The sequence below is a fragment of the Schistocerca cancellata genome, chromosome 7 (assembly GCF_023864275.1).
Source record: "Schistocerca cancellata isolate TAMUIC-IGC-003103 chromosome 7, iqSchCanc2.1, whole genome shotgun sequence".
NCBI lineage: Eukaryota > Metazoa > Arthropoda > Insecta > Orthoptera > Acrididae > Schistocerca > Schistocerca cancellata.
The window spans coordinates 592513265-592541255 of NC_064632.1; the positions used below are offsets into that span (position 1 = coordinate 592513265).

The 27991-nt window shown below is 38.6% G+C and overlaps 1 protein-coding gene across 2 annotated transcripts in view; it reads right to left on the reverse strand.

The window, feature by feature from the left end:
* Positions 1-27991, reverse strand: part of LOC126091863 (tenascin-X-like) — a 771043-nt gene that overhangs the window by 570172 nt on the left and 172880 nt on the right. For both annotated transcript variants that reach the window (XM_049907142.1, XM_049907141.1), the window contains one exon: positions 21237-21438. In XM_049907142.1, coding sequence (XP_049763099.1) covers positions 21237-21438 — 202 coding nt within the window. The remainder of the gene's footprint in view (positions 1-21236; positions 21439-27991) is intronic.

Consider the following 27991-nt stretch of genomic DNA (forward strand, 5'->3'; position numbering starts at 1 on the left):
TGCACGGCACAGCGGACACACCAGGAACCGCGGTGTTGGCCGTCGAATGGCGCTAGCTGCGCAGCATTTGTGCACCGCCGCCGTCAGTGTCAGCCAGTTTGCCGTGGCATATGGAGCTCCATCGCAGTCTTTAACACTGGTAGCATGCCGCGACAGTGTGGACGTGAACCGTATGTGCAGTTGACGGACTTTGAGCGAGGGCGTATAGTGGGCATGCGGGAGGCCGGGTGGACGTACCACCGAATTGCTCAACATGTGGGGCGTGAGGTCTCCACAGTACATCGATGTTGTCGCCAGTGGTCGGCGGAAGGTGCATGTGCCCGTCGACCTGGGACCGGACCGCAGCGACGCACGGATGCACGCCAAGACCGTAGGATCCTACGCAGTGCCGTAGGGGACCGCACCGCCACTTCCCAGCAAATTAGGGACACTGTTGCTCCTGGGGTATCGGCGAGGACCATTCGCAACCGTCTCCATGAAGCTGGGCTACGGTCCTGCACACCGTTAGGCAGTCTTACGCTCACGCCCCAACATCGTGCAGCCCGCCTCCAGTGGTGTCACGACAGGCGTGAATGGAGGGACGAATGGAGACGTGTCATCTTCAGCGATGAGAGTTGCTTCTGCCTTGGTGCCAATGATGGTCGTATGCGTGTTTGGCACCGTGCAGGTGAGCGCCACAATCAGGACAGCATACGATCGAGGCACACAGGGCCAACACCCGGCATCATGGGGTGGAGAGCGATCTCCTACACTGGCCGTACACCACTGGTGATCGTCGAGGGGACACTGAATAGTGCACGGTACATCCAAACCGTCATCGAACCCATCGTTCTACCATTCCTAGACCGGCAAGGGAACTTGCTGTTCCAACAGGACAATGCATGTCCGCATGTATCCCGTGCCACCCAACGTGCTCTAGAACGTGTAAGTCAACTACCCTGGCCAGCAAGATCTCCGGATCTGTCCCGCATTGAGCATGTTTGGGACTGGATGAAGCGTCGTGTCACGCGGTCAGCACGTCCAGCACGAACGCTGCTCCAACTGAGGCGCCAGGTGGAAATGGCATGGCAAGCAGTTCCACAGGACTACATCCAGCATCTCTACGATCGTCTCCATGGGAGAATAGCAGCCTGCATTGCTGCGAAAGGTGGATATACACTGTACTAGTGCCGACATTGTGCATGCTCTGTTGCCTGTGTCTATGTGCCTGTGGTTCTGTCAGTGTGATCATGTGATGTATCTGACCCCAGGAATGTGTCAATAAAGTTTCCCCTTCCTGGGACAATGAATTCACGGTGTTCTTATTTCAATTTCCAGGAGTGTATTTGAAACTACGCAGTACCTCAAATTAAATTGTACACTGATGCTAAACAGAGAACTACATAATTACAGCACAAGAGTAAATGATGACTGTCACATCAACAGTACCCCACTACAACTGGCCGATGAAGACCCTACTAAATCAGAATGATTATTATGCAACAGATTACCACGCAGTTTAAAAAATATAAAAGCCCTACTAGTTTTCAAAATAACTTTAAGAGAGTACTTAATGACATGTTTTTACAGTGTTAAAGAATATTTTGAGACCAGCCAAAAAGAATTAGGGAGATTTTGTGGTACTAAAGCAATATCTTGAGAACTATGCTACATACACTGTGTCAATGAAAAATAAACTTGAAAATTTTTCTGATGGCTCATCCGTTGCACCAGAAACTGAAATTGGTTGCCTATACGTAATAAATTAAATTAATATTAAAAACTTTGTTTTGCTTGTTTTCATTAATAATTTTATTAATTTGTTTATATTTGTTGTAAAATAAAATAAACAATGGAAAATCAAGGATGGAATGTAACAATATAATGAAAAGGGTATTTGCTTCTCACCATGTAGTGGAGATGGTGAGTCACAGAAAGGCACACGAAAATGACTGTCGTACAATTAGCTCTTGGCCAACAACGCCTTTGTCAAAATCATACAATGTGAGCTAATTGTATGTCTTTTTGTTGTACTTTTCTGCGACTCAGCATTTCCACTACATGGTAAGTAGTAACTATCCTTTTCATTCTGTTGTAAAATAATAATATATGTGTTCAAATTGTAATTTGTACCGTAGCTGAAATTGTAAACATATACTGATATATTCAATATTGCTCTAAACAGCTATCAAAGAATGAGTAAATAAATAAACATGAACAACTACAGGCCTATTACATTTTCATCCTGTTTCTCTAAATATTTGAAAAAATTATGTGCAGAAAAACGGTCTACTGAGTACATCTCAACATGGGTTTAGAAACAACAAATCTACAGAAACAGCTGTGTATGACTGCATTAATATGATACTGGGGCTGTTATACAAAACAACACACTATAAGCATATCTCTTGATTTGTCATAGGCTTTTGACACAGCATATCACAAAATATTACTGATAAAAATTGAATAGTATAGTATCAGAAGACTTGCAAACCAATAGAGTGCACCAACCTTAAGTAATCACACACACAAGTCACCAGGAACTTCAACAACAAAAAACTCAATTCAATAACTGAAATTCCTATCTGGTAGGCTATCCTATATCCCTCTGTACATCAATGACTTGAGCCTGAAAGTTAACCGTTAAAGAATATTTATTTTTGCACATAAAACAACTGTACACCTCAAAGGATGCAACATGGAGGCAATATAGAAAACTGTGAACTTTGCTATTGAACAACTCGGCAACTGGCTATGAACAAAAAATTAACTGTCATCATTAAAAAGTCTGTTTCAATAAGCTTATATGCCACACAAAACACAAGCATCTCCCACTTACTTGTACAAGTAAACGACCAAGCAATATAAACTAATACTGAATTAAAGTTCCTGGATCTATGGTTACAAGATAAATCTGTAATGAAATAAACATACTTAACAGACAAACACTAGAATAAGTATTGGTTGCTATGCTGAATGTGCTGCAAGCATGCACTAGACAGAAAATGGTAATAACTGCATGCTTTGCATACATACAGGCTCAAGTAAGATATGGCATGAAATTCTAGGGAAATCCATGAGCTGCTCTTAGCACTTTTTGAATCCAGAAGAGAGCTGTGAGGATCATGAATGGAAATAAAAACTAGAAACTCATGCAGTCCAATTTTCAGGACGCTGGAGAACCTAACAGAGCCTTGCTTATATGTTCTTGAGACTGTAAAATTCTTGAAAAACCACATCAGTGCCAAATGAATGCAGACTTAAGAAAATAGTGGAATTCATAAACATAATACTACAGCAAACTCAAACCTGTATGTATTACATGTAACATGCAACACTTTCAAAAGTTAGCATTCCACATAAGCCTCCAGCTGTTCAGTAAATTCCCCTCAAATCTAACATCTATGGAAAACAACACACAATTTTGTAAAGACCTGAAGCTTTATTTGCTATGTCACTGTTTTTACTCAGTGAAAGAATACCAAGAACAGTAATTTATTGTTTGTTAGTAAGTGTAACTCATGAACTATTTAGTGAAGCAAACCTTTCATAAACCTGTAGCAATGTGTTGTTGGTATACCATAATCTATCCATTGTAAATGTTGATATATTTTTTCAGCATTTGTAACAGCAAATCATTGGTCCAAATAAATAAATAAATTTTAATGTGACAAGAACTTTCTACTCCACAAATAGCCTTTGGTGATGTCACAGAATACACCAACAGGATAATTTACTTGTTTAATTCTATCAGCATCTTATCAAAAGGCCTCTCACCAAACCCATAGAAACTCTGGTCATATGAAAAAAAAAAATTGTTACTGGCATCAAAATTACCATCCACATGTGGCATCACAGCCATATTTAATAAATTTTCCTCTCTATCAACAGTAATACCTATTAAATAACAGTGTGTAATATGCTTGTTTAAAATAATATTTAATGTTATTTTGTGCAAGCATCTATGTACTGTAGTGATGCATCAGCTCTGTAATTGATTAATGAGATGAAAAAAATAGACAATCATACTGTCAATATATTAAACAATGGAAACTCCAGGTTGGAATGTGAACAATGTAGGGAAATATAGATTACTACTTATTGAAAAATGACACATTAAATTGCAGACAGACATAATTAAAAGACACTTACACATTAGCTTTTGGTAACAGTCTTCATCAGAAAAGGAAAGAGAAACAAACACCATTCCTCCACACAAGCAAGCACACATCACACATGCTTGACTACCAACTCTGGCAGCTCAGACCAGAACACAACTGTCGCATGGAATGGAAGCAGCAATCTGGAAGGGGCAGGGAAGGGGTAGGGATAGCAGTGTAAATGTGGGGGAAGAGAGGAGGGCTGTCTGGTGCAGTGCGAGAAAATCGTGTGTAGAAAATTGAGTGAAAAATGAGAGGACTGGGGAAAGATGGGCATGTGCATTGCCTTCTCCTTCCCCACCTCTTCCAGATCACTGCACCCCTTGTGACAGTGGCATTCTGGTCCGAGCTACCAGAGTTGACAGTCATGTTTGAATGAGGTTTGCTTGCTTGTGTGAATGAATGGTGTGTGTTTCTATTTTTCTTTTTGACAAAAGCTGTGGCTGGAAGTTATTGTGTAAGTTTCTTAATTGTACCTGTCTGCAAATTAATGTGTTATCTTTATGGTAAGTAGCAATCTATCTTTTCATAACATTGTCAGCATACCAGGTGCACCAGTGTGAAATGAGCGTTAAGATACATATGTGTCGATAGGGAACATTTGTTGTGAACGAGCCTTAATTTTTTTTTTGTTTGGTTGGTATGACATCTGTCAAAGATATTTAGTATACATTAAGTCATGGAACAAACAACATCATATGTTTTCATCATGTTAACAATGTCGAATTTTGTACCAGAAAGTGATGATTTGCGGAAAGCATTAATATTTTGTTTTCTTTTGAAAAAAAGTGCTGCAGAGTTGCATCAAATGCTTGCCGAGGCATATTGTGATCATGCTCTATCAGAAGCAACATGCAAAAGATGGTTTCAACGGTTCAGAAATAATGAGTTTGATGTAAGAAATGAAGAACGTGGAAGACCACCAAAAAAGTTCGAAGACGCCGAATTACAAGTAGTATTCGATGAAGATGATACTTTGAGTCAGAAGAAAATGGCAGCAATGCTAAATGTTGCACAACAAACAATTTCTGACCATTTGAAAGCTATGGGAAAGATCCAAAAGTGTGGAAAATGGGTGCCACATGAATTGAATGAAAGACAGATGGAAAACCGAAAAACCATTTGTCAAATTTTGCTTCAAAGACATGAAAGAAAATCAATTTTGCATCGAATTGTTACTGGTGATGAAAAATGGATTCATTTTAAGAATCCTAAATGAGAAAAACCATGGGTTAATGTGAGACAACCATCAACATCGACTGCAAAACCAGATCGATTTGGCAAGAAGACAGTGCTCTGTGTTTGGTGGGATCAGAAAGGTATGGTGTATCATGAGCTTCTAAAACCTGGTGAAACTGTGAATACTAATTGCTATAGACAACAAATGATCAACTTGAACTATGCATTGATCGAAAAAAGACCAGAATGGGGCAGAAGACATGGCAAAGTAATTTTTTTATACGGAAATGTACCTGCACACAAAGCAAAACTGGTTCAGGATACAGTCAAAACACTCGGCTGGGAACTGCTACCCCACCCGCTGTGTTCACCAGATTTGGCCCCTTCCGACTACCATTTGTTTTCATCAATGGGACATGCATTGGCTGATGAACACTTCGATTCCTACAAAGAAGTTGAAAATTGGGTGTCTGATTGGTTTGCTTCAAAAGACGAACATTTCTATTGGCGTGGTATCCACAAATTGCCAGAAAGGTGGTCAAAATGTATAAAAATCAATGGTCAGTACTTTGAATAAAATGTTTTTACTATTCAATTCAAAATTAGTGTTTCATTTTCACGAAAAAACACTCATTTCATGCCGGTACACCTGGTAATCTACACTGACAAGCCAAAACATTATGACCACTGCCCATTGCAATGTTGGATGCCATCTGGTGGCGTTGTGGCCATGTGATGCAGTAACAAAAGTATTTTAGCAAAGCAGACATGGACGGTGGATCACCCTAGTGAAGTTATAAGCTGCAAATGGGGAAATACATTGAGATAAGTGACTTTGACAAAGGGCAGACTATTATTATGAAGAGTCTGTGAATTAGTATCTCGAAAACAGTAAAGCTGGTCGAATCTTCATGTTCTAATTTCATGAGCATCTACAGAAAGAGGTAGGATGGAAGCAGTATTATGCTATGGGAGACATTCTCCTGCATTTGCATGGAACCTGTGGTAGTAACTGAAGGCACATCGATTGCTGCAAACTGTCTGTATCCCTTCAGGCTCAATGACTTTCCTGAACAAGATGTCATCTTTCAGCAGTGTAACTGTCCATGTCTCAGAGCCAGAACTGTTCTACAATGGTTTGAATAATATTATAGTGAACTCACGTTGATGGATCAGTGACCAAATTCACCTGACATAAATCCTATGGAACCCACTTAAGTCACTATCAGCCACCATCACTGCATACACAAATCAACGACACATTACTTATACACATTACATAACCTGTACATAGGCATCTAGTGCAACACCTCCACAATTCGACCAACAAACTGTCAGATCCCTGATATGCAGAATGAGTGATGGCAGGGTGTTTCAAAAATGACTTTACAACCTTAAAAATTGATATAAATTTATTGAAAGAAGATATAGAGCTGGGTTTAGTGTTATTTTGTAGGAAAACACAACAAGATTTTTTATTTTTTTTTACCTTAAACTAAATATGTTGTATGTGGCTCCCATTGGTTATCCTGCACACACACCATTGGAAGTTAATTTCTTCCCAAAAAAGCACTGTAGATGTAACTTGATCAGTGGTGGAATAAATTCTTTCTCCAAGTTGAGGTAGAGACGTTGGCACAGGTGGCACAAACACAATATCCTTGATGAATTCCCATAAAAAAAGGACTGGTGTCAGGTCTGGGGAACATGGTGGGCATGTAATTAGCACATCATGGCCAATCCATTGACCTGGTATGTGATCACTGAGAAAATCCCAGACTTCAGCCAGATAGTGGGGCGGTGCAGCATCTTGCATGAAGTAAACACTTCGTTCTTCGTCATCGTCATCAATCTGTGATATCAAAAATTGTTGTAATACATCCAGGTACACTATCCCATTGGCGATTCTCTCATGGAAGGAAAGAGGCCGTACACTTTATTCTTGCTCAATGCACAATAAACGTTCAGTTTAGGGCTACCACAAATATGTTGCAATGTTTGCTATGGATTTTTACTGCCCTAAATCCTACAGTTATATGTATTAACCTTGCCACTTAAGTGAAAAGTCGACTTGTCAGAAAAGATGATTTTGTGCAACAAATGTCCATCCTCATGTAATCGATTTAACAAATCCACACAGAAGTTCTTGCGAACAATTTTATTAGTACCTCTGTAGGTACTGTGAATTAATTTATATAAATTTTCAAAGTTGTTAAGTACTTTTCGAAACATCCTTTGTTTTCAGAATGAGATTTTCACTCTGCAGCGGAGTGTGCGCTGATATGAAACTTCCTGGCAGATTAAAACTGTGTGCCCGACCAAGACTCGAACTCGGGACCTTTGCCTTTCGCGGGCAAGTGCTCTACCAACTGAGCTACCAAAGCACGACTCACACCCGGTACACACAGCTTTACTTCTGCCAGTACCTCATCTCCTACCTTCCAAACTTTACAGAAGCTCTCCTGCGAACCTGGCAGAACTAGCACTCCTGAAAGAAAGGATATTGCAGAGACATGGCTTAGCCACAGCCTGGGGGATGTTTCCAGAATCAGATTTTCACTCTGCAGCGGAGTGTGCGCTGGTATGAAACTTCCTGGCAGATTAAAACTGTGTGCCCGACCGAGACTCGAACTCGGGACCTTTGCCTTTCGCGGGCAAGTACTCTACCAACTGAGCTACCGAAGCACGACTCACGCCCGGTACTCACAGCTTTACTTCTGCCAGTACCTCATCTCCTACCTTCCAAACTTTACAGAAGCTCTCCTGCGAACCTGGCAGAACTAGCACTCCTGAAAGAAAGGATATTGCGGAGACATGGCTTAGCCACAGCCTGGGGGATATTTCCAGAATCAGATTTTCACTCTGCAGCAGAGTGTGCGCTGATATGAAACTTCCTGGCAGATTAAAACTGTGTGCCCGACCGAGACTCGAACTCGGGACCTTTGCCTTTCGCGGGCAAGTGCTCTACCAACTGAGCTACCGAAGCACGACTCACGCCCGGTACTCACAGCTTTACTTCTGCCAGTACCTCGTCTCCTACCTTCCAAACTTTACAGAAGCTCTCCTGCGAAGAAAGTAAAGCAGTTATAGTAAAAGCATTTATTTTGATCAAAGTGAAATATTTTAATAAAGAAGCTTTTTGTGCGGTTCATGATTTCTTCAGGCTCCATTTTGTGTTTGATTACAATTTAATTATTACATCCATTGGAACGAGCAAAATTATTCATTTTATGAAGTCTGATAATATTTTTGGATAGTGTTTTCTGAAGGGAAAATATTATCTCTCTTCACAGTCAACTAAAAGAACTACCAAAGAAATCATTCTCCAAGGTAACTGTGCACTGTAGCTATTTTCAGAAATTAAGTAAATGAAAGTAATAACATTATTAATTAATCCTGACTTTCATGCAAATCAATTACAATAAATTAAAGAGAAATATTTCCATCATCTTTTAGCCCCAGTTCTAAGAACAATGTTTCCGCCAAAGACAGAATTTTCAAGAAGTGATTTACATAACTTAAAGTTTAACAATTATTTGATTTGATATGTAAATTCGGTTTTACTTCTGATATATGCAGTAATATTATACATACACTCATGTATGATGCAGGAACTGAAATGGGCTGTAGCAAAGCAAAGGCAGTAATACTGAACTCCATTCTCAAAAGTTCCTTTATAAAGGAAGATTCAGGAGTATTGTTACAATTTAATTCATGCATCTCTGCAATAATGAGCAATATGGGTATAAGTGTCAGTAGCACTAAGAAACAGTTAAAATCGAGTAAACTTCAACACCCAACATAATCATTGTTAGACTGCATACAGAAATAAAGTCACATTTGCCTAATTCTTAACCCATAATACACCAATGATCCCTTGTACAAAATGTGGACCTAATAATTGGAAGATGCCATGCCCATATACAAGGAGGGTAATAGAAGTAATCCCCAAAACTACATCAACAAACATGGGGTGCAATTTACAGTAATGTGCATGGTATACAATGGGGTTTCTCCCCATTCCATTTGTATATGTATCGCAGGAAAAAATAACAATTTAAATGCCTCTCTAATTTGTCTAACCTTATCTTTGGAGTTCTTGTGGGAGCAATATACAGGATGTAAAAAAGCTACACACAAATATTCATAACATTATTAGGCAACATAAAAATTAACAGTTCTTTATTAGACAGAAGTGTGAAAGGAGAATCATTTCTCTTCTAGAGATCCTTGAAAAATTTGATACTGGACTTCCCTTAGAGCAATGTTCACAGGTGTTGGACTCTCATTTGCAACACAATTACATCTTATTTCAAGGAATGGTAATGTTTACTTTACTGCTAACAGTATTCACATAAAAACATAAACATATGGATGTATGTTGCTCACAGTAGATTACTCTCATTTTTATTTATTGCCAAACTTTTCTTAGCACAGGCAAAGGATGTTTGGCAACAGAAATCATATAATTATCTAATAAGATGGTATAATCAGTATATTAACTTGGGATATTATGTAGTTGACAACATCCCAAAATAATGTGCTGCTTAAAACTGTCATATGATTAGATAACTATATGGCTGTAATTGACACATAGGGTTTATAATTTTGAACTGCAGTGCATCCCTTCCCTGAGACATAAGAAATTGCTTTATTATTGTTTATATTATTTTGTGTTTATATGGAAGATTTTAGTGAAATTTACAGTTTACTGATAACTGATTACATCTGAACTGAGTTAGCTGATATGCATTTCATTTCTGGCTAGTCATACAACGAAGCAACTGTATGCACAATGATTTCAAGGCAGGAGGTGAATAGTGGTAGAATAGGTGGGCAAATAAATAATGGAAACTGATTAATAATTGCTGCTTGAATAATTTAAAAAAATAATTGAAAGAAATTGGAGGGTACACATATCCTGGGTGAATTTTAACTGGTACTAACATCAACAGACATTCCAATGTCAATACATTTAAGATCAATATTCATCATTCAAGTTTGTACTTCTTCACATTAATTTGATTGTGCATAGAGCTGACTATAACAATGCCGAAGCAAGACTGCTCCTCCACTGCTCACACGAATTCCTCTTGTCTGCTCCAAACCTTCAGATGCAGGATTGTCAGCGCAGGTGAAATTATGAACAGAAAGGTGTGGTCAATTTGAATATATGAATAAAACTTTACTTTCCTAATAACTTTTTCTGACACTTGTAATGTATGCTTGAGATACACATTTTTAAACAATATTGGAACGACAGAGCTAGCCATATGTCCGCCCACTACCACTTCCAGAAATGAACAGGTGAAGAGCGTCAATTGAAGAGCGTATCTCTTCTCTCCCCACCCCCTTCCTCTCTCTCTCTCTCTCTCTCTCTCTCTCTCTCTCTCTCTCTCTCTTATCAAAACATCACCTCTGCCACGAAGCAACCATCAATTTACCTTTGGCTTTGTGTATATATAGCATGTACACAAGGAAAAGAACGAAGAAAGAAAAAAAATAATATGATCCATTATGATTGCCCCCCACTGTGCATTGATGTCATATGAAGGTGCACAGTGTCTGAGCTTATTTCCCTTTTTGAGGGTTGATAACCCTGGCTGGTATGGGCACAGCATTTATTTTCGGCCATTGGAGTTATCCTGTATGATTATCAATTTATATGGGCATGTCAGCTTCTTTTAACACATACATACATAAGTTTTCTCTCTGAACAAAGTACTTGCTGTAACCACATAGTTCCATTGTTGTCATTCAGGATCTGCACAGTGTTTAGCTTGCGAAGCATGCGCACACAGTGCAACATCTGTCATCATCCCAGCTTATGCTCAAATGTCTAATACAAGGCCAGATTGTCCATGTCATGCATTTACACTAGCCTTCACAGCACAAATTCGTGAAGCTCATCTACAGTGGTGTGATCCTTCGTTAAATGTTCAATGTTGTGACAACTGGTTTCCATATCAGCAGCCTGAGGAATTTATTCCACCACCTCGCTCTCACGTACTCAGTGGGGACACCAGCCGACCATCCGACATCCATTGACAAAGTAAGTTTCTTGCCACATTTATGACATTGTTGAGCACAGAAAATTCATGTTACACAAAGTAATGACACCTTTAGTTTATCATGTGCACACCCGCGTATATAACATGCACACTTAACACTTTGCAGCCAGGTTCATATGTTCTTGCACCATGTTTTTGAGCGTCTTTCATACAGATACATTACATAAAGTTTCTGTTGTGTTTTTTCCACTTACTATACACATAACATAAAAAAAATACAAATACAATTACAAAATACACATACCCCATTCATTTTCTGACATGCCATTATTATCACTTACATACATTATAGTCTATAACATATTCTCTTCCCTTTTTATATATATTTTCATTGCTCATCAGTTTGTTTTCATACATTTTGTTATATTACACTTTCATTACAGTATACGATTCCAGTTATATGAGTACACATATTACTCTCATTTGGTTATATGTTCTTTATATAGCATTCATACAATAATAGATTCTTACTTCCTTTATGGCATAAATTGACATACATTTCATTTCAATTTACAATGACTTCTTGTCGGAGCATATTTATCAGTTCCAAAGAATTAAAGAAGTACACAATAGTCGCTATAATAGATACTACGCGCTGCTCACATAACTATGCATGGCCTCGCCTCTCTAGCATTCTCCGTAAAGGATCTCCACACTACAGGGTTGAGGACATTCCATGGAAAGGCATTTAAGTATCAGTTAAGCCCCATTAATAGACTTAACTGTGATCCCAAGAGCAAAATAGGTTGTTGTTTATAAACAAAACTCAAATCTGATGATACCAATCATATCAAATACTTATTCAGTGTTTAAAAGTGCAGCTCAATTTTTACTTATTATGTTCATTGTATAAAGGATAATCATTTGTTATACTGAGGTATACAAAGTTGTATCATCAATACAATGCATTACGTACAATGAGCATAAAACAATGTTTACATTAGTAACAAACATGCATACAAATTTCAATGTAAATCAGTTGTCCGACACTTCCACGGGTAGTCGATGCGCACAGTAGTTATGTTTTGACCCCTTGAATATTCGGTAGTGCTCAACCTAAGTTCAGCATCGTGATATGTGACATACTGCAACTGTTTTTCTCTTCACATACATTCACACTATGCCATTCATATGCATCATAAACTTATAACTATATTTATCTTGCAGTGTGGTCCTTTCTTATTTTGATATGGTACCTAACACTCTACAAGCATTTATCTTTCTTCACTTTAGGACATGTTGATGCATTGTTCCCTGGAAGGAAAAAACTTAACACTAATTTGAAACAAAATCTTCAAAAATAAGTGTATAGTAGCTCAATGGTTACTAATACCTTTTCCATTTATTCAACCATGTATTCATTCTCTTCTGTGTGCGGTCTTGTTATCACCAAACTTATTTAATGTTATATGTGGATTTCTGCTTACCTTATAAAATAAACCTGACAGATAAAGTGTATCTGATGCATGGTGAGACCTCTTATTCAGTTTACCACTTATACTGTACTCTCTTGTTTACCTGCAGCAAGACTTTTCTCATTCATCAAGTATAATAAGTGCAAGCACTTTCAATACTTAAATTTATAGATATTGTAAATATATACATATAATATAAATAATAGCATAGCTTCAGTAAATATTTCATAGTTTAGTTGCCCTTTCCTGTGTATATAATCCCTTAACTTTCCTTTGTATGTGTGTATTGTGTAGAGAGTCAGTTGTAGCATCGACTCTCGATTAATTTTCTATGATCCTGTTTATGCAACAGGCTTTACAAATGCTACAGTGGGTTGTAGTTCATCAGGTTCATTTGCTTTGGGCACTCCAACACTCCCAGCTCTGCCTGTCTGGCATGCACATGCTTGCAGTTTGTTGACTAGCTTGCTCCCCAATGCACGTGTTGCATCGCTCTGATACCACTTATGTTGTGCAAGTTCTGTATTGCATTACACACTACCATGCATTTCACAAGTTCGTGTATTTGTTTACAACTGGGCTACGTGCAAGGTGAAGTGTTGTATTTATAGTACCATCATCTCTAGGTACATCAAAGTAAAATTCTTCCTTGTTACAACCACTCATCTTATCATTTACACATAAGAAAAACACAAACAAAAAATTTTCCTTATCAACTGACAACATAAATTCTGGAATGTGACTTTCCAGCAAACTAAATCTAATATTATTATACATATACACAATTTAGAAGGTATACAGTCCTTCTTCAATATATAAACATTCTCAAGTCTTTGTGTACGTAAAGGCCCTTGTCTTTATCCATGTTCGTGTGTACCAATCTATATGCCCCCAGGTAGGGGATTTTAGTAATTGTGTTTGGTCTGGTGTATATTAATTGCCACTTAAAGTTCAGTTTTCCAATTTTCGTGGTTTTGGAATGTTATCTAAGAAACACTTTTTGTCCTAAATAAAACTTTGTTGTGCTTTTCAGCTTTCTATCAAATTCCTTTCCTATATTTGGTCCAGGTTTCAAGGTTGGTTACTGCTTTTTTTTCCCACATGTCTACTTGTTTGCAACTGAACATCAGCTCATTTGGTGTAAATCCCGTTGAAGTATGTGGAAGGTTGTTAACAACTTGTAAGAAGGGAGTGACATATTCAGTCCACTTCGTATGTTTATGAGGTACATAGGTCCTCACAAACCTATTGAATTCTTTAAGCATCCTCTCTTTGGGACGCTTCAGGATGAAATTTGGATACTGAAATGTGTTTGATTTGGTTGGAATCTACAAACTCTTTCCATCCAACAAAATATGAGGCACTATCTGTTAACATGGCTTCTGGTTTTCCTTGCAAAATAATCCTCTTTGATTCGTCTTATAATTGAACTGGCTGTAATGTTCTGTAATGCATAAAGTTTTATGTATTTGGTGAAAATATCATACAGACCTAGTATATCAAACAATGGAAAATCCAGGGTGTAATGTAACAATATTAGAGAGGGAAGTTGCTAAAAAAGATTCACAAAATTACAGCTTTCGTCCATTAAGGCCTTTGTCAGCTATACACACACACACATACACACACACACAAATGCAACTTGCACATACGTCTGCAGTCTCAGACAACTGAAACCATACTGCCAGTGTGGTTTCAATTGTCTGAGACTGAAGACGAGTGTGCAAGTTGCATTTGCATGTGTGTGTGTGTGTGTGTGTGTGTGTGTGTGTGTGTGTGTGTGTGTGTGTGTGTATTGCTGACAAAGGCCTTAATGGCCGAAAGCTATAATTGTGTGAATCTTTTTGTTGTGCCTGTCACGACTCAGTATCTCCGCTATATGGAGACCTACTATATATTTTACACTCCTCTTACCTCTGGGATAGGGTCAAGCCACATCTAAGGATACCTTTTCTATAGGTTTTTTGGCAACAATGGGATGTAGTTCTGTCTGTTTGGAGATGTTAGAATGTTTTCCATTCTGCCCAACAGAACTCTTTCTTACCACCCGTAGTACTCTTCATCAAAGGTTGGGGAAATAACACTATTTACCTATTTTGTTGGTGCATTTTCAGTACCATAATGGCCCCGAGTATTGTTTGCGTGTATGATAAAATCACCCACATACTCTTCTGGCAAAAACATGTGCCAATGTTCTTGAAAGAATCGCTGTGACATCAAATTAGTTGTAGCACCTGTGTCAAGCACAATGGATACATCAAGGTAAAATATTTTGACTTTAATTGTAGCTTGTAACTTGCTCTCTTTCAAGTTTTTCTTTGTACCCTCAATATTTTGATACAGATCAAATCTCACATCACTACCCTGATCGTATCTGATAAAGCAAGTGTCGATCAACCTCGTGCCCCCACTCTCCTCCAAAGTCGTAGAATGGGGACCTACCTTGACCAGTTCAAGTTTTCCAGTGTAGTGTTTTTGTTAAATTTTTGCCCATTTCTTTGATATCCACCTTTGAATTTACGGCTTTCTCCATTGCTGTTGTGATTACCATTACCATTACCACAGATCTGTGTGGGGTAAGTTTGCCATCTGTGTTGTACTACAACTCTGTTGTTTACTGGTTGGGCCATAAATCTCTGTGGCACGACCTGCATATTAACAGGCTTGGGTTGTACTGGTCTCTCTTTGTATAGCCTATCAAATGTATTGAGTCTAATAAGATAGAAAGTATTCAGTGTCTTCTTCTGGAATGGTAATGAGTTTTTCCTAAATGTGGGCAGGAAGATAGCTCTTTAAAATTTTCAGCACATCTACTTGAGATACCGGGTTCATCCAGTATAAAGTTTTATTAAAATATTTTTCAAAATAGCCCCTTAAGCTTCCATGTTGGTATAAAATGGAGCTGGGTTGAATACTTCACACTGAGCCTCTCTTGTATGGCCTCAGACCAATATTTATCCAGAAATGCTGTCCCAAACTGTTCATAATAGTGACAATGTTCCGCCATGTCTGTAGCCCATAGCAGAACATCACCCTGTGTGTGTCCAACAACAAATCTAATTTTCTGGGCTTTGGTCCAGTTACGGGGTAACATTTCAAAATGCTCTGATAAAGACCAGAGGGTTTGTTCTTTTTTCTTCAGGGGTAAATACCAGAAATTGTTGATGTCCAAGTAATCCCTCATCTGCAAGTAATGTTGACAAACACACAGCACTCTCAGTGACAGGCATGTTTTTGTTTGCTTGTGGTGTAGTGCATGGCAACTGTGCTTGCTTGACAGGTACAGCTGCCGGCAAATGTTGCTGCATTCTGCAATGTTCACTATTTTTCTTCAACAGGCTAGTCACATACTGTGGGTAACCAGTGGAAGTATCTAACTTCTCTAAAAGCAGGGGTTTGTTTTCTGTTAAATGTTGTTTTGTAATGTCAGTAGTTTTAGCAATACTGCCTCATAAATCTCCTCTGCTTTCCTTAAACCTGAATCTATTTTAGCTAGAAGTTGACTTTATTTCTCAGTTAGAGCCTCTTCTACAATATCTACATAAAGTTTGCACTCTGACACTACGTTTTCAGCAAGGGTGCTGCCCTTATCCATCATCCCAGCTTCAGCTTTTTCAGTTATTTCATTTACAGCTGCACATATCTTATCTCAGTTACTTGGAAAATTTTGGCTCTAAACATAACTGGTCTACTCTTAGACTTAACTTGCATACTTCTGTAGGTAAGTTTTTGCATACATCTTGCAGCTTGCTGACCGCTTTCGTCACATTTTTTACCAACTCATCCACTTGGAGTTGTGTCACTTGAATTTGAGAATATGCTTCACTAAGGTTTTATAACTCACCTGCAAGTTGTGCCTGTTTATCATCTATGGATGATACTTTATCTGTTAACATATTAATATTGTGGGCTAGTTAGTTGTTTACCTAGCTCCGTCAACTTCCCAGATAGTTCATCAGATAATTCAGGGCACGCAGTTTTGCTCACTGATTTTGTTGAGTAAGCTGTTATCCTATATTTTCCTGATGTTTTGTGAACTGCTGTGTAAACTGTTGTGTTATTAGTTGCACAAGTTGTGTCAAATTGCTTGTCTCACTAGTATTTACCTTGCTTTTACAATTTATTTCCTCTTCTTGTGTTTGTGACGTCATGAGCAAATAATCAAAGGAATTTTGGCTGTCACCCACTTTAGTTCCACTATTTGGAAAAATGTTTCCTGGTGAGAAATGAGAAATTGACACATCAAGCATCATAAAAGTGACTTCATGATTAGTTATGTTACCACTATCATGATGTTTTGATAGTGCGACACCAGTTTCATTGTTTTGATTGCCATCAGCCAGTTCGCAAGTTCATGCATTACCTTCAACTGTTGCCAAGCTCAGATTTCTGACATCTTGGCATATTGCATTTTGTAATACATTTTCAACAATGGCATTTCCTTTGACTCCATTGTGAATAGGTTTTAACAAAATTATGAACAAAAGTTTTCAAAAATGAAATTTTGTCTGTATCAGTACTTTTCAATTAAAGTACATTTAGCTTCATATTCACTAATAAACCTTATTATTATCTGACACAGTCTTATAGAATTTGATGACTTATCTTGCACTTTAATGACGACTTTATACAAATTTTTGTCTTTTCTTTAGAAATACACTTTCCATAATGGATATTAATTGGAACGATAAGAGATTATCTATTGCCAGAGAGACGTCTAGCCATACAACATAGCAGCTTCCTACCTTCACCGCTGAAATCAACATTCCCAGCACATCTCCTTTGTAGGCAGAATTTAATTTTAATTGGCTCCTTCTAGTTTTTATAAGTACCAATCTTGTGGACATGTAACAAATACAATGAAAGTGTGGTCAGTTTCTGGTAACTATAAAATGAATCATTTACCTCAAAAATTTTTATCTTAACCACTGAAAGGTCTGTTCATATTTTGCTCGCCCCCGTCCTGTCATGGTCATCATTGAATAGTGGCATAAAAGGCGGGTGGGTAAAAATGGAAACTGATTAATAACTGATGCTTGATTAATTAAAAAATTAATTGAAAAGAGTAATTGAAAGAAATTGGAAGGTACACATATCCTGGGTGAGCTTTAACTGGTACTAATATCAACAGACTTCCAATGTCAATACATTTCAGATCAATAGTCATCATTTAAGTTACATACTTCTTCACATTAATTCAATTGTGCATGGTCCTGATTATAACAATGCCAATGCAGGAAATCTCCTCTGCTGCTCGCACAAATTTCTCGTCTGCTCTGAGCCTCTGGATGGAGGATTCTCAGCATGGATGAAATTATGAACAGACAGGTGTGGTCAATGTAAATATATGAATAAAACTTTTCTTTCCTAATAACTTTTTCTAGCACTTTTAATGTATGCTTGAGCTATACATTTTTAAACAATACTGGTATGACAAAGCTAGTCATAATGCGTCCACCCACTACCACTTATAGAATTGAACAGGTGAACAAACAGAAATTAATCAACTGGAGAGCATATCTCTTCTCTCTCTCTCTCTCTCTCTCTCTCTCTCTCTCTCTCTCTCTCTCTCTCTCTTTGTATCAAAACATTATGTCTGCCACAAAGCCACTTCTTAATTTACATTTAGCTTTGTGTATATACAGCATACATGTATAAAAGGAAAAGAACGAAGAAAAAAAGTAATAATATGATCCATTATAGAGGTTACCAAATCATCACAAATTTCAAACACCTGATGGGAATACATGATTGATTGACAATTCATACAGTAAACAGTTTTTTAATACAGGTGTTAAAATTATTAAATATAAAACTGAATGGGAAGTCCAAAAGCTGTGAAACCAGTTGTGTGGGTCTATAACTGACTACAATAAATATCACTACCATGCACTATTGGACTTTTCATTCAGTTTCATATTTAATAATTTCAACACTTGTTTGAAAAACTATTTTCTGTATGAATTGTCAATCAATCATACATAACTACTTTAGCTGTAGTTGCCCCAGTTTTAAAAATTACCTGCCTTGGGAATGTTTGTGAAATATGATATCTTAGACAAGGCCGATGGGAAACTGTTGAGCAAACTGTCCATTTTGAGGCAACTGTGTTACAGCAAACTGAGGACCACACACAATCCATAACCAAGAATCTAAATACCTCCAATGTGTGCAAATCTAGGAAGAGACAGTCATGCATCTGTCCCTATATCAGAAGGTAATGGATCTAACAGCTGATGACTTTCCCCAGCTTGAGGAATTCTGCTAATTTTATCTACACCAAATTGTAAACATCCCTACCTTCCAAATATGTGTTTTATTTACTGATGAGTCTTTCTTCACAAGGGAAGTGATATTCAACAGCAACAATATCCATGCCTGAGATTTGTAAAATCCTACGGCAACTTTTGTGTTCTACCATCACAGAGATTTGCCACAAATGTGTGGGTCTGTATTCATCATAACCACCTGATTTCATAACATCTTATGCCTAACATTTTCAGTGAAGGAAACTGTCATATCTTTCTCCATGAAGCACTGCTGGAGAAGATCCTAATAAGAGTGATGCAGTGATTATGGTTCCAGTATGATGGGGTTCCATCACACTTTGCCATTGATGTCATAGAACATTTAGACTACGGGTGGGCTATTGGCGGTATGTGGACTGGAACTGCCCCATGGCTGATATCAATATGGGCACAGAAGAAATCATGGAACAGAAAGCGAGGTACTGCAAAATTTTTCAATGGAAGTTTTTGAGACAGCTACAGTGAAATGTTGTAAGTAAAGAAACAATGTTCATAGTGTTTAAAAAAATGTAAATATCTGAAGATGGGTGAACATAAAATAAACTCTCTGAAACATATGTTTTGAGGCATAATTTTTGTTGGTATTGCATGTCATGTCAGGAAAGGGGTGGCGATTAACAGCGGTGCATAACCCCATCAGCTTTAATGCTATGGATGCTAACGTTTTGTACTTGGAGTTCTGCTATTGCATCACGTGATAATGTGAGCATCAAGCTTAAGTAAGTAAATGAATTAAGGCCTGTGGATCACCAAAGGTTGTCCATACTTGATCTAGACAATGTTTTCCCCAACTATTTAGCTGGGCCAGCACTATGGTCACCACATCTCCCTTATAGACTTCTTTTTTCTTTTTTTTGTTTTGTTGAGAGGTGTGGGGGTGGGGGGAGGGAATTTCATGTGCAACACAGTAAAAGATATTCCAGAAGAGCTGGTTGCCTGTTTGGCAAAAGCTGCAGCCATGGTTCATGAAACATCTGGTTGTTTCAAGTCTGTTAGCACACAGATGCCATTGTGTATTAATGTAAATGGATGATAATTTCAGCAATATCTATAAAATAACATTCATTACACTGAAGGTTGAGCACTGTGTCTGAAAATCATTAGCATCATAACTCACATGAACACCTGGTGGGAAAACAAAAAACCACTGAAATTTTTAGAGCTGTTTTTTATCTCCCTGAAGAGTCTAAAATTTTGTATGTATGAGGTCTGTAACAACTTAATAGGATACTGTAGTATTCTTAGACTGCTGATATAATATCAGTTCTTCAAGCTTCAAAGCAGGCTTTCACAGCGTAGTTTATATCCATCCTCAAGTATCTGTGAGTTCCAATTTCTTAGTAATTCCGGGATGATGTCCCATCAGTGAAAGAAACATTTGATAATGTGTGTTACCCTTCTTTTTACATGTTTAATCTCTCTCTTAATGCTGTTGGGTCCCACATGCTTAAGCAATAATTGAGGTTGGGTTCCACGAGTGTTTTCTAAGTAAACACCTTTGTAGTCTGACTGCATTTTCTCAGAAGCAAACCAGTGAACTGAAGCCAGACACCCATTTTACATATTACTGAGGCTATTGGGACATTCCATTTTATGCCTCCAGAAATTGTTACACCCAGATATTGAACTGACTTATATCTAATGTGAGTTGTTGCCATTGCAGTTGTAGGTTCTACATTTTTTTTTTTTTTGTGAAGTGCACAATTTTACTTTTTAGAACACTATAGCAAATTCTGATCTTTGCACCAATGTGAAATCTTATGAAGATCCGATTTGATATCTGTACAGCTTTTTCTACATTGTATTTCATTAGTGGTAACTGGATCATCTGTAAGAAGTTTGCAGATACTATTGTCATCCAGGTGTTCTATCTCCAATTTTATAATTGTGTATTACCAAAGCTCATATTAGTCGATCAGAATATATGCGCTGAGTGGTGAAGACCATACTAATGGTCTGTCACTGATTCTCAGAATCAGAGATTGATGTGCAAGCACTGGTCTGCCACTAAGAATCCGAAAATAATACATTCGTAAGTTGAATAAAGATTCACTCAGACAGAAGCATTATTCATTTAAATGAACAAAACTCATGCATTGCTTGATGATCAGACACAAGACATACCTGTTTTGTAAGTAGCCAATGTATCATAATATGTCCAACCAGTAAGTGTTTTGATGTAGAGATATGGTCCAGAGCTTCTGAACTTATGCAGAGAAGCTGATTCATAATATGGGTGCAGCTTCCTGGGTAGTTCAGTGAGATGGTTATCATAGACGCTGTACTGCATATAGTGGTAGTTGTCAAGTCCACTACCAGAAATTTCCTATGAAAGATTTCAACAGCTGTCAGATACAGTTACCAACAAATGTATTTAGTGCAATAATAGCACAAATGAAATAACCTTTATATCTACAGAAAATCAAACGAACTCTCAAACAATGCAAGGGAAGAATGCTAATTTCTCTGTGGAGGCACTCATACAAGGCCAAGTTTCAACCTGAAAGATGTGATGGAGTATATTTTACAATTTTGAAGCTTTATATATATCTGAAGACAGTAATCATCAGAAGTGAATGAAATTTAGCCCACATACAAGACTTTGTGATACAAAGAAGCTATCATGCATAGCAATAAGTCATTTTATGTCATTTCGTGCCATTAAACAGGCTTTATTTTATTTTTTATCCCACAGGAGAATCATAACATAGACTGATGGTGGTGTAATATAAGATAATTACAAGTAAAATTTAAGAAATTGTAATCACATAAATGAATCATCTTCTACATCTATACTCCAAAATACCATTATAAGTTGTAAGAGAGAGGGTACTTATGAAACTACTGTCACTTGCACATTTCCCATTCTGTTATAAATCATTATCAACATCTGGCATTGTAAAGTGATAGAGATGAATTCTTAAAAATCATCCCTGCAGTCACCTGGAATGAGTTGCGGAACCCATGGACAGCCCAAATCAGGGTACTGGGACAGGTAACAATCTGGAATATTTATTACACAAACACTGTATCCTAATTTCCACTCACACCAGTGACAATCACAATCAAATGAGCCATAGATAATCCTAATGAGGGTAGGAGTTTGATGACAGAAAAGTCTTCAGCTTGGTTTAAAAAATGTATGACCTGGCAGTAAATACTTTAGGATGAAAGATCACTCATCGAAAAGCAGAAGCACTCAGTTGTCAATAGGCACATACAAAAGACAGAAAACATGCTAGTTTTCAGAGTTATTGTTTGACGAGCCTGAGCTTGAGTAAAATACACACACAAACACACACACACACACACACACACACACACACACTCAAACACACACAGATAACTATTACTTTTTTCTTGACAATAGTTTAGCAGTGGCCAATCACCTTCATGGACAGATAGTTGGTAGTCATACCAAACTAAAAGATTGTGAATTGTTTGCAGCAGAGTTGGTATATGACATGGCTGATTTCAAAGGTGACCTAGCCTCTGATGGGGTAGGATAAGCCTGTGACAGAACTGGAGCAGGAGATGCTGTGAGGGTGGATTGGGCAGAAGGATATGATCCTTGTGGCAAGAGATAGGGAGTGGGAATGGTATAGGAATGGACTAGGATTAGGTTTATGTTAGGTAGGCAAAGGAACACCACTTTAGGAGGACTGGGAAGGATATTATATCGGATGTCCCTCAGGGCAGGATGAGAGATAATCAAAGACCTGTAGCAGAATGTGGTTCAGTTGTACCAGTCTGGGGGGATACTCGGTGACAACAGTGGCACACCTTTGTAGCTGACTCTTGGGAGTGGGGGGAGGACTGGAAGAATGTAAGAATATGCCACAGGAAATCGAAATCTCTTTGTGGGGGTGGAGGAGGTGTGGTACTGCAGCATACTGGGCAAGGATGTACTCATCACCACTGTTAAGTTGTCTGCGAGTGGCTAGACTGTATGGGAGGGATATTATGGTGTGGAAGAGATGGCAGCTGTTGAAATGCAGATTATGTTTTTGGTTAGTAGGTTTAATGTGGACAGAGGAGTGAATGGAGACATTGTCGAGCTGGAGGTCAATGTCCAGGGTGTTGGGTAGGGGAGGACCAAGTGAAGCAGATGGCAGAAAACGTGCTGAGACTGTGAAGGAATGAAAAATATATTGATTATTGATGGAAAAAATATCGACATTATAAATATACTACCAGTTTTAGAGCTGTATATTTAAGTATTGATTTATTATTAGATATTCTGCACATCAATAAGTTCCTCCTGTGCCACTTATACTTGCTTCACATAATCAAAGAGAAAGATTGGATATGATGAAAGCTCAAAAAGTAGTAAGATGCCTTCACACAGTGAAAGTAAAATTATGTTCTACTACTATTTCCCCCCCACCCCCATGAACCATGGACCTTGCCGTTCGAGGGGAGGCTTGCATGCCTCAGCGATACAGATAGCCATACCGTAGGTGCAACCACAATGGAAGGGTATCTGTTGAGAGACCAGACAAATGTGTGGTTCCTGAAGAGGGGCAGCAGCCTTTCCAGTAGTTGCAGGGGCAACTGTCTGGATGATTGACTGATCTGGCCTTGTACCACAAATCAAATTGATCTTTCTGTACCCGTACCGCGAAGCACTGAAAGCAAGGGGAAACTACAGCCATAATTTTTCTCGAGGGCATAGAGCTTTAATGTATGGTTAAATAATAAAGGCATCCTCTTGGGTAAAATATTTTATAGGTGAAACAGTCCCCCATTCGGATATCCGGGTGGGGACTACTCAGGAGGACGTCGTCATCAGGAGAAACAAAACTAGTGTTCTACAAATTCAAGCGTGCAATGTCAGATCCCTTAATCAGGCAGGTAGGTTAGAAAATTTAAAAATGGAAATGGATAGGTTAAAGTTAGATATAGTGGGAATTAGTGAAGTTCGATGGCAGGAGGAACAAGATTTCCAGTCAGGTGAATACAGGGTTATAAATACAAAAGCAAATAGGGGTAATGCAGGAGTAGGTTTAATAATAAATAAAAAAAATAGGAATGCAGGTAAGATACTAGAAACAGCATAGTGAATGCATTATATGGACAAGATAGATATGAAGCCCATGTCTACCACAGTAGTACCAGTTTATATGCCATAACACTCCACAGATGATGAAGAGATTGATGAAATGTATGATGAGATAAAAGAAATTAATCAGATAGTGAAGGGAGAACAAAATTTGATAGTCATGGGTGACTTAAATTCGATAGAAGGGAAAGGAAGAGAAGGAAACATAGTAGGTGAATATGGAATGGGGGTAAGGAATGAAAGAGGAAGCAGCCTAGTAGAATTTTGCACAGAGCATAACTTAATCATAGCTAACACTTGGTTCAAGAATCATGAAAGAAGGTTCTATCCATGGAAGAAGCCTGGAGATACTGGAAGGTTTCAGATAGATTATATAATGGTAAGATAGAGATTTAGGAAGCAGGTTTTAAATTGCAAGACATTTCCAGGGGAAGATGTGGACACAGACCACAATATATTGGTTATGAACTGTAGATTAAAACTGGAGGAACATCAAAAAGGTGGGAATTTAAGGAGATGGGACATGGATAAACTGGTTGTAGAGAGTTTCAGGGAGAGCATCATGGAATGATTGACAAGAATGGCGGAAAGAAATACAGTAGAAGAAGAATGGGTAGCTCTGAGGGACGAAATAGTGAAGGCAGCAGAGGATCATGTAGGTAAAAAGACGAGGGCCAGTAGAAATCCTTGGGTAACAGAAGAGATATTGAATTTAACTGATGAAAGGAGAAAATACATAAATGCAGTAAATGAAGCAGTCAAAAAGGAATACAAATGTCTCAAAAATGAGATCGGCAGGAAGTGCCAAATGGCTAAGCAGGGATGGCTAGAGGACAAATGTAAGGATGTAGAGCACTAGGGGTAAGATAGATACTGCCTACAGGAAATTAAAGAGACATTTGGAGAAAAGAGAACTACTTGCACAAATATCAAGAGCTCAGATGGAAACCCAGTTCTAAGCAAAGAAGGGAAAGCAGTAAGGTGGAAGGAGTATATAGAGGGTATATACTTGGGTGATGTTCTTGAGGACAATGTTATGGAAATGGAAGAGGATGTAGATGAAGATGAAATGGGAGATATGATACTGTGTGAAGAGTTTGTGAAGAGTTTGACAGAGCACTGAAAGACCTAAGTTGAAACAAGGCCCTGGGAGTAAACAACATTCCATCAGAAGTACTGATAGCCTCGGGAGAGCCAGCCTGACAAAACTCTACCATCTGGTGAGCAAGATGTATGAGACAGCCGAAATACCCTCAGTCTTCAAGAAGAATATAACAATTCCAATCCCAAAAAAAGCAGTTGTTGACAGACGTGAAAATTACCAAACTATCAGTTTAATAAGTCACGGCTACAAAATACTAACACAAATTCTTTACAGACAAATGGAAAAAATGGTAGAAGCCAACCTCGGGGAAGATCAGTTTGGATTCCGAAGAAATGTTGGAACATGTGAGGCAATACTGACCCTACGACTAATCTTAGAAAATAGGTTAATAAAAGGCAAACATTCGTTTCTAGCATTTGTAGACTGTAATATTCTCTTTTAAATTCTGAAGGTGGCAAGGGTAAGATACAGGGAGCAGAAGGCTATTTACAATTTGTACAGAAACCAGATGGCAGTTATAAGAGTCGAGGGGCATGAAAGGGAAGCATTGGTTGGGAAGGGACTGAGACAGGGTTGTAGCCTATCCCTGATGTTATTCTATCTGGATATTGAGCAAGCAGAAAAGGAAACAAAAGAAAAATTCGGAGTAGGAATTAAAATCCATGGAGAAGAAATAAAAAGTTTGAGGTTCGCCGATGACATTGTAATTCTGTCAGGGACAGCAAAGGACCTGGAAGAGTAGCTGCACAGAATGGGCAGTGTCTTGAAAGGAGGATATAAGATGAACATCAACAAAATCAAAATGAGGATAATGGAATGTAGTCGATTTAAATCAGGTGATACTCAGGGAATTAGATTAGGAAATGAGACGCTTAAAGTAGTAAATGAGTTTTGCTATTTGGGGAAAAAAATAACTGATAATGGTCCAAGTAGAGGGGATATAAAATGTAGACTAGCAATGGCAAGGGAAGCGTTTCTAAAGAAGAGAAATATGTTAACATTGGGTATAGATTTCAGTGTCAGGAAGTCATTTCTGAAAGTATTTGTATGAAGTGTAGCCATGTATGGAAGTGAAACGTGGACAATAAATAGTTTAGACAAGAAGAGAATAGAAGCTTTCAAAATGTGGTGCTACAGAATAATGATGAAGATTAGATGGGTAGATCACATAACTAATGAGGAGGTATTGAATATAATTGGGGAGAAGAGAAATCTGTGGCACAAGTTGACTACAAGAAGGGATGGGTTGGTGGGACATATTCTGAGGCCTCAAGGGATCACAAATTTACTATTGGAGGGCAGCGTGGAGGGTAAAAATTGTAGAGGGAGACCAAGAGATGAATACACTAAACAGATTCAGAAGGATGTAGGTTGCAGTAAGTACTAGGATACGAATAAGCTTGCACAGGATAGAGCAGCATGGAGAGCTGCATCAGACAAGTCTCTGTTCTGAAGACCACAACAACAACAATTTCAAAAGAACAACTTCAAATATTTATCAAAAACTGTAAATAAAAGTATTATATAAAATAAGAATATCGATGAAACTAAACCAGTGTATTGGTTGCGTGGTTGGAAATTTTGGGAGGCTCCAAATCTTCCTCTTGATGACCCATACACAGTTTGCCACATGGGGGGGGGGGGGGGGGGGGGCTATGCACATCCTCATAGCTGTGCTGTGGATTTGATAGTAAACATTCACTTCAAAGCAAAGTTGTTGTGGGTCAGGATATAGCTGGTAAGTTGCATAAGGAATGAGGTGGTGGGTTTGGGGTCTGAAGGACACTGGGACTTGTAGTGTACAACAGTAACAAGGTGCCGTGTATGAGGGATGTTGGTGTATAGGGAAGCGGCATTAACGGCGATGAGCAGGGATCCAGGAGGTACAGGTGGGGGATGGTGGAAAGTCAGTCAAGGATATATTAGTGTATTTGATGTGGAAGTCTTGATTTCAAACAGTTGGTCGGAAATGTTTGTCAACAAGAGTTGGCCACCTGTGGAAGCAGGGATGACATATACCACCTCTACTGTAAACACTGCACTTCCTGTTATATTGGTCTGACTAACAACCAGATGTCCACCAGGATGAATTACCACTATCAAACTGTTGTCAAGGACGAAGTTGACCAACCAGAGGCGAAACATGGAGCTGAGCCCATGTTCACTTTCAATGCCTGCATCACAACCCAATCCATCTGGATCCTTTCCTTCACCATCAGGTTCTCTGAAATACACAGTGTTCACTTCTGTAACTGTCCTAGCCTCAGCATGTGCGGCTTCCCACTAGCTGCTACAATTGTGCCAGCCCATTACCTCCAAGACCTCCCTCCCACATCCCATGCCGGCAAACTGGCTGCCTTCCTCTGACCAACTATCTACCCACCCCCAGTCCGTTCAACACCCCCCCCCGCCCCCCCACCCCACACACACACACAGAGACCACTGTCTCTGGTCTCAGTGACCAGAGTTCAGTGTTCAGTGTTCATGCCCACGTGACTTGTATTTGTTTTTGTGTGTGTGTGTGTGTGTGTGTCTTGTCTCATTCAGAAGAAGGCCTTGTGGCCAAAAGCTCAAAAGCTTACTTGTTTAGCAGCCTTTTTGTTGCACCTGTCTGTGATTCACCATCTCCCATATGGTGACTGGCAATATAACCTTTTCATAAAATTGCAATTATTCCATCCTTGATCTTCCATTGTTTGGCAAAGACTTATC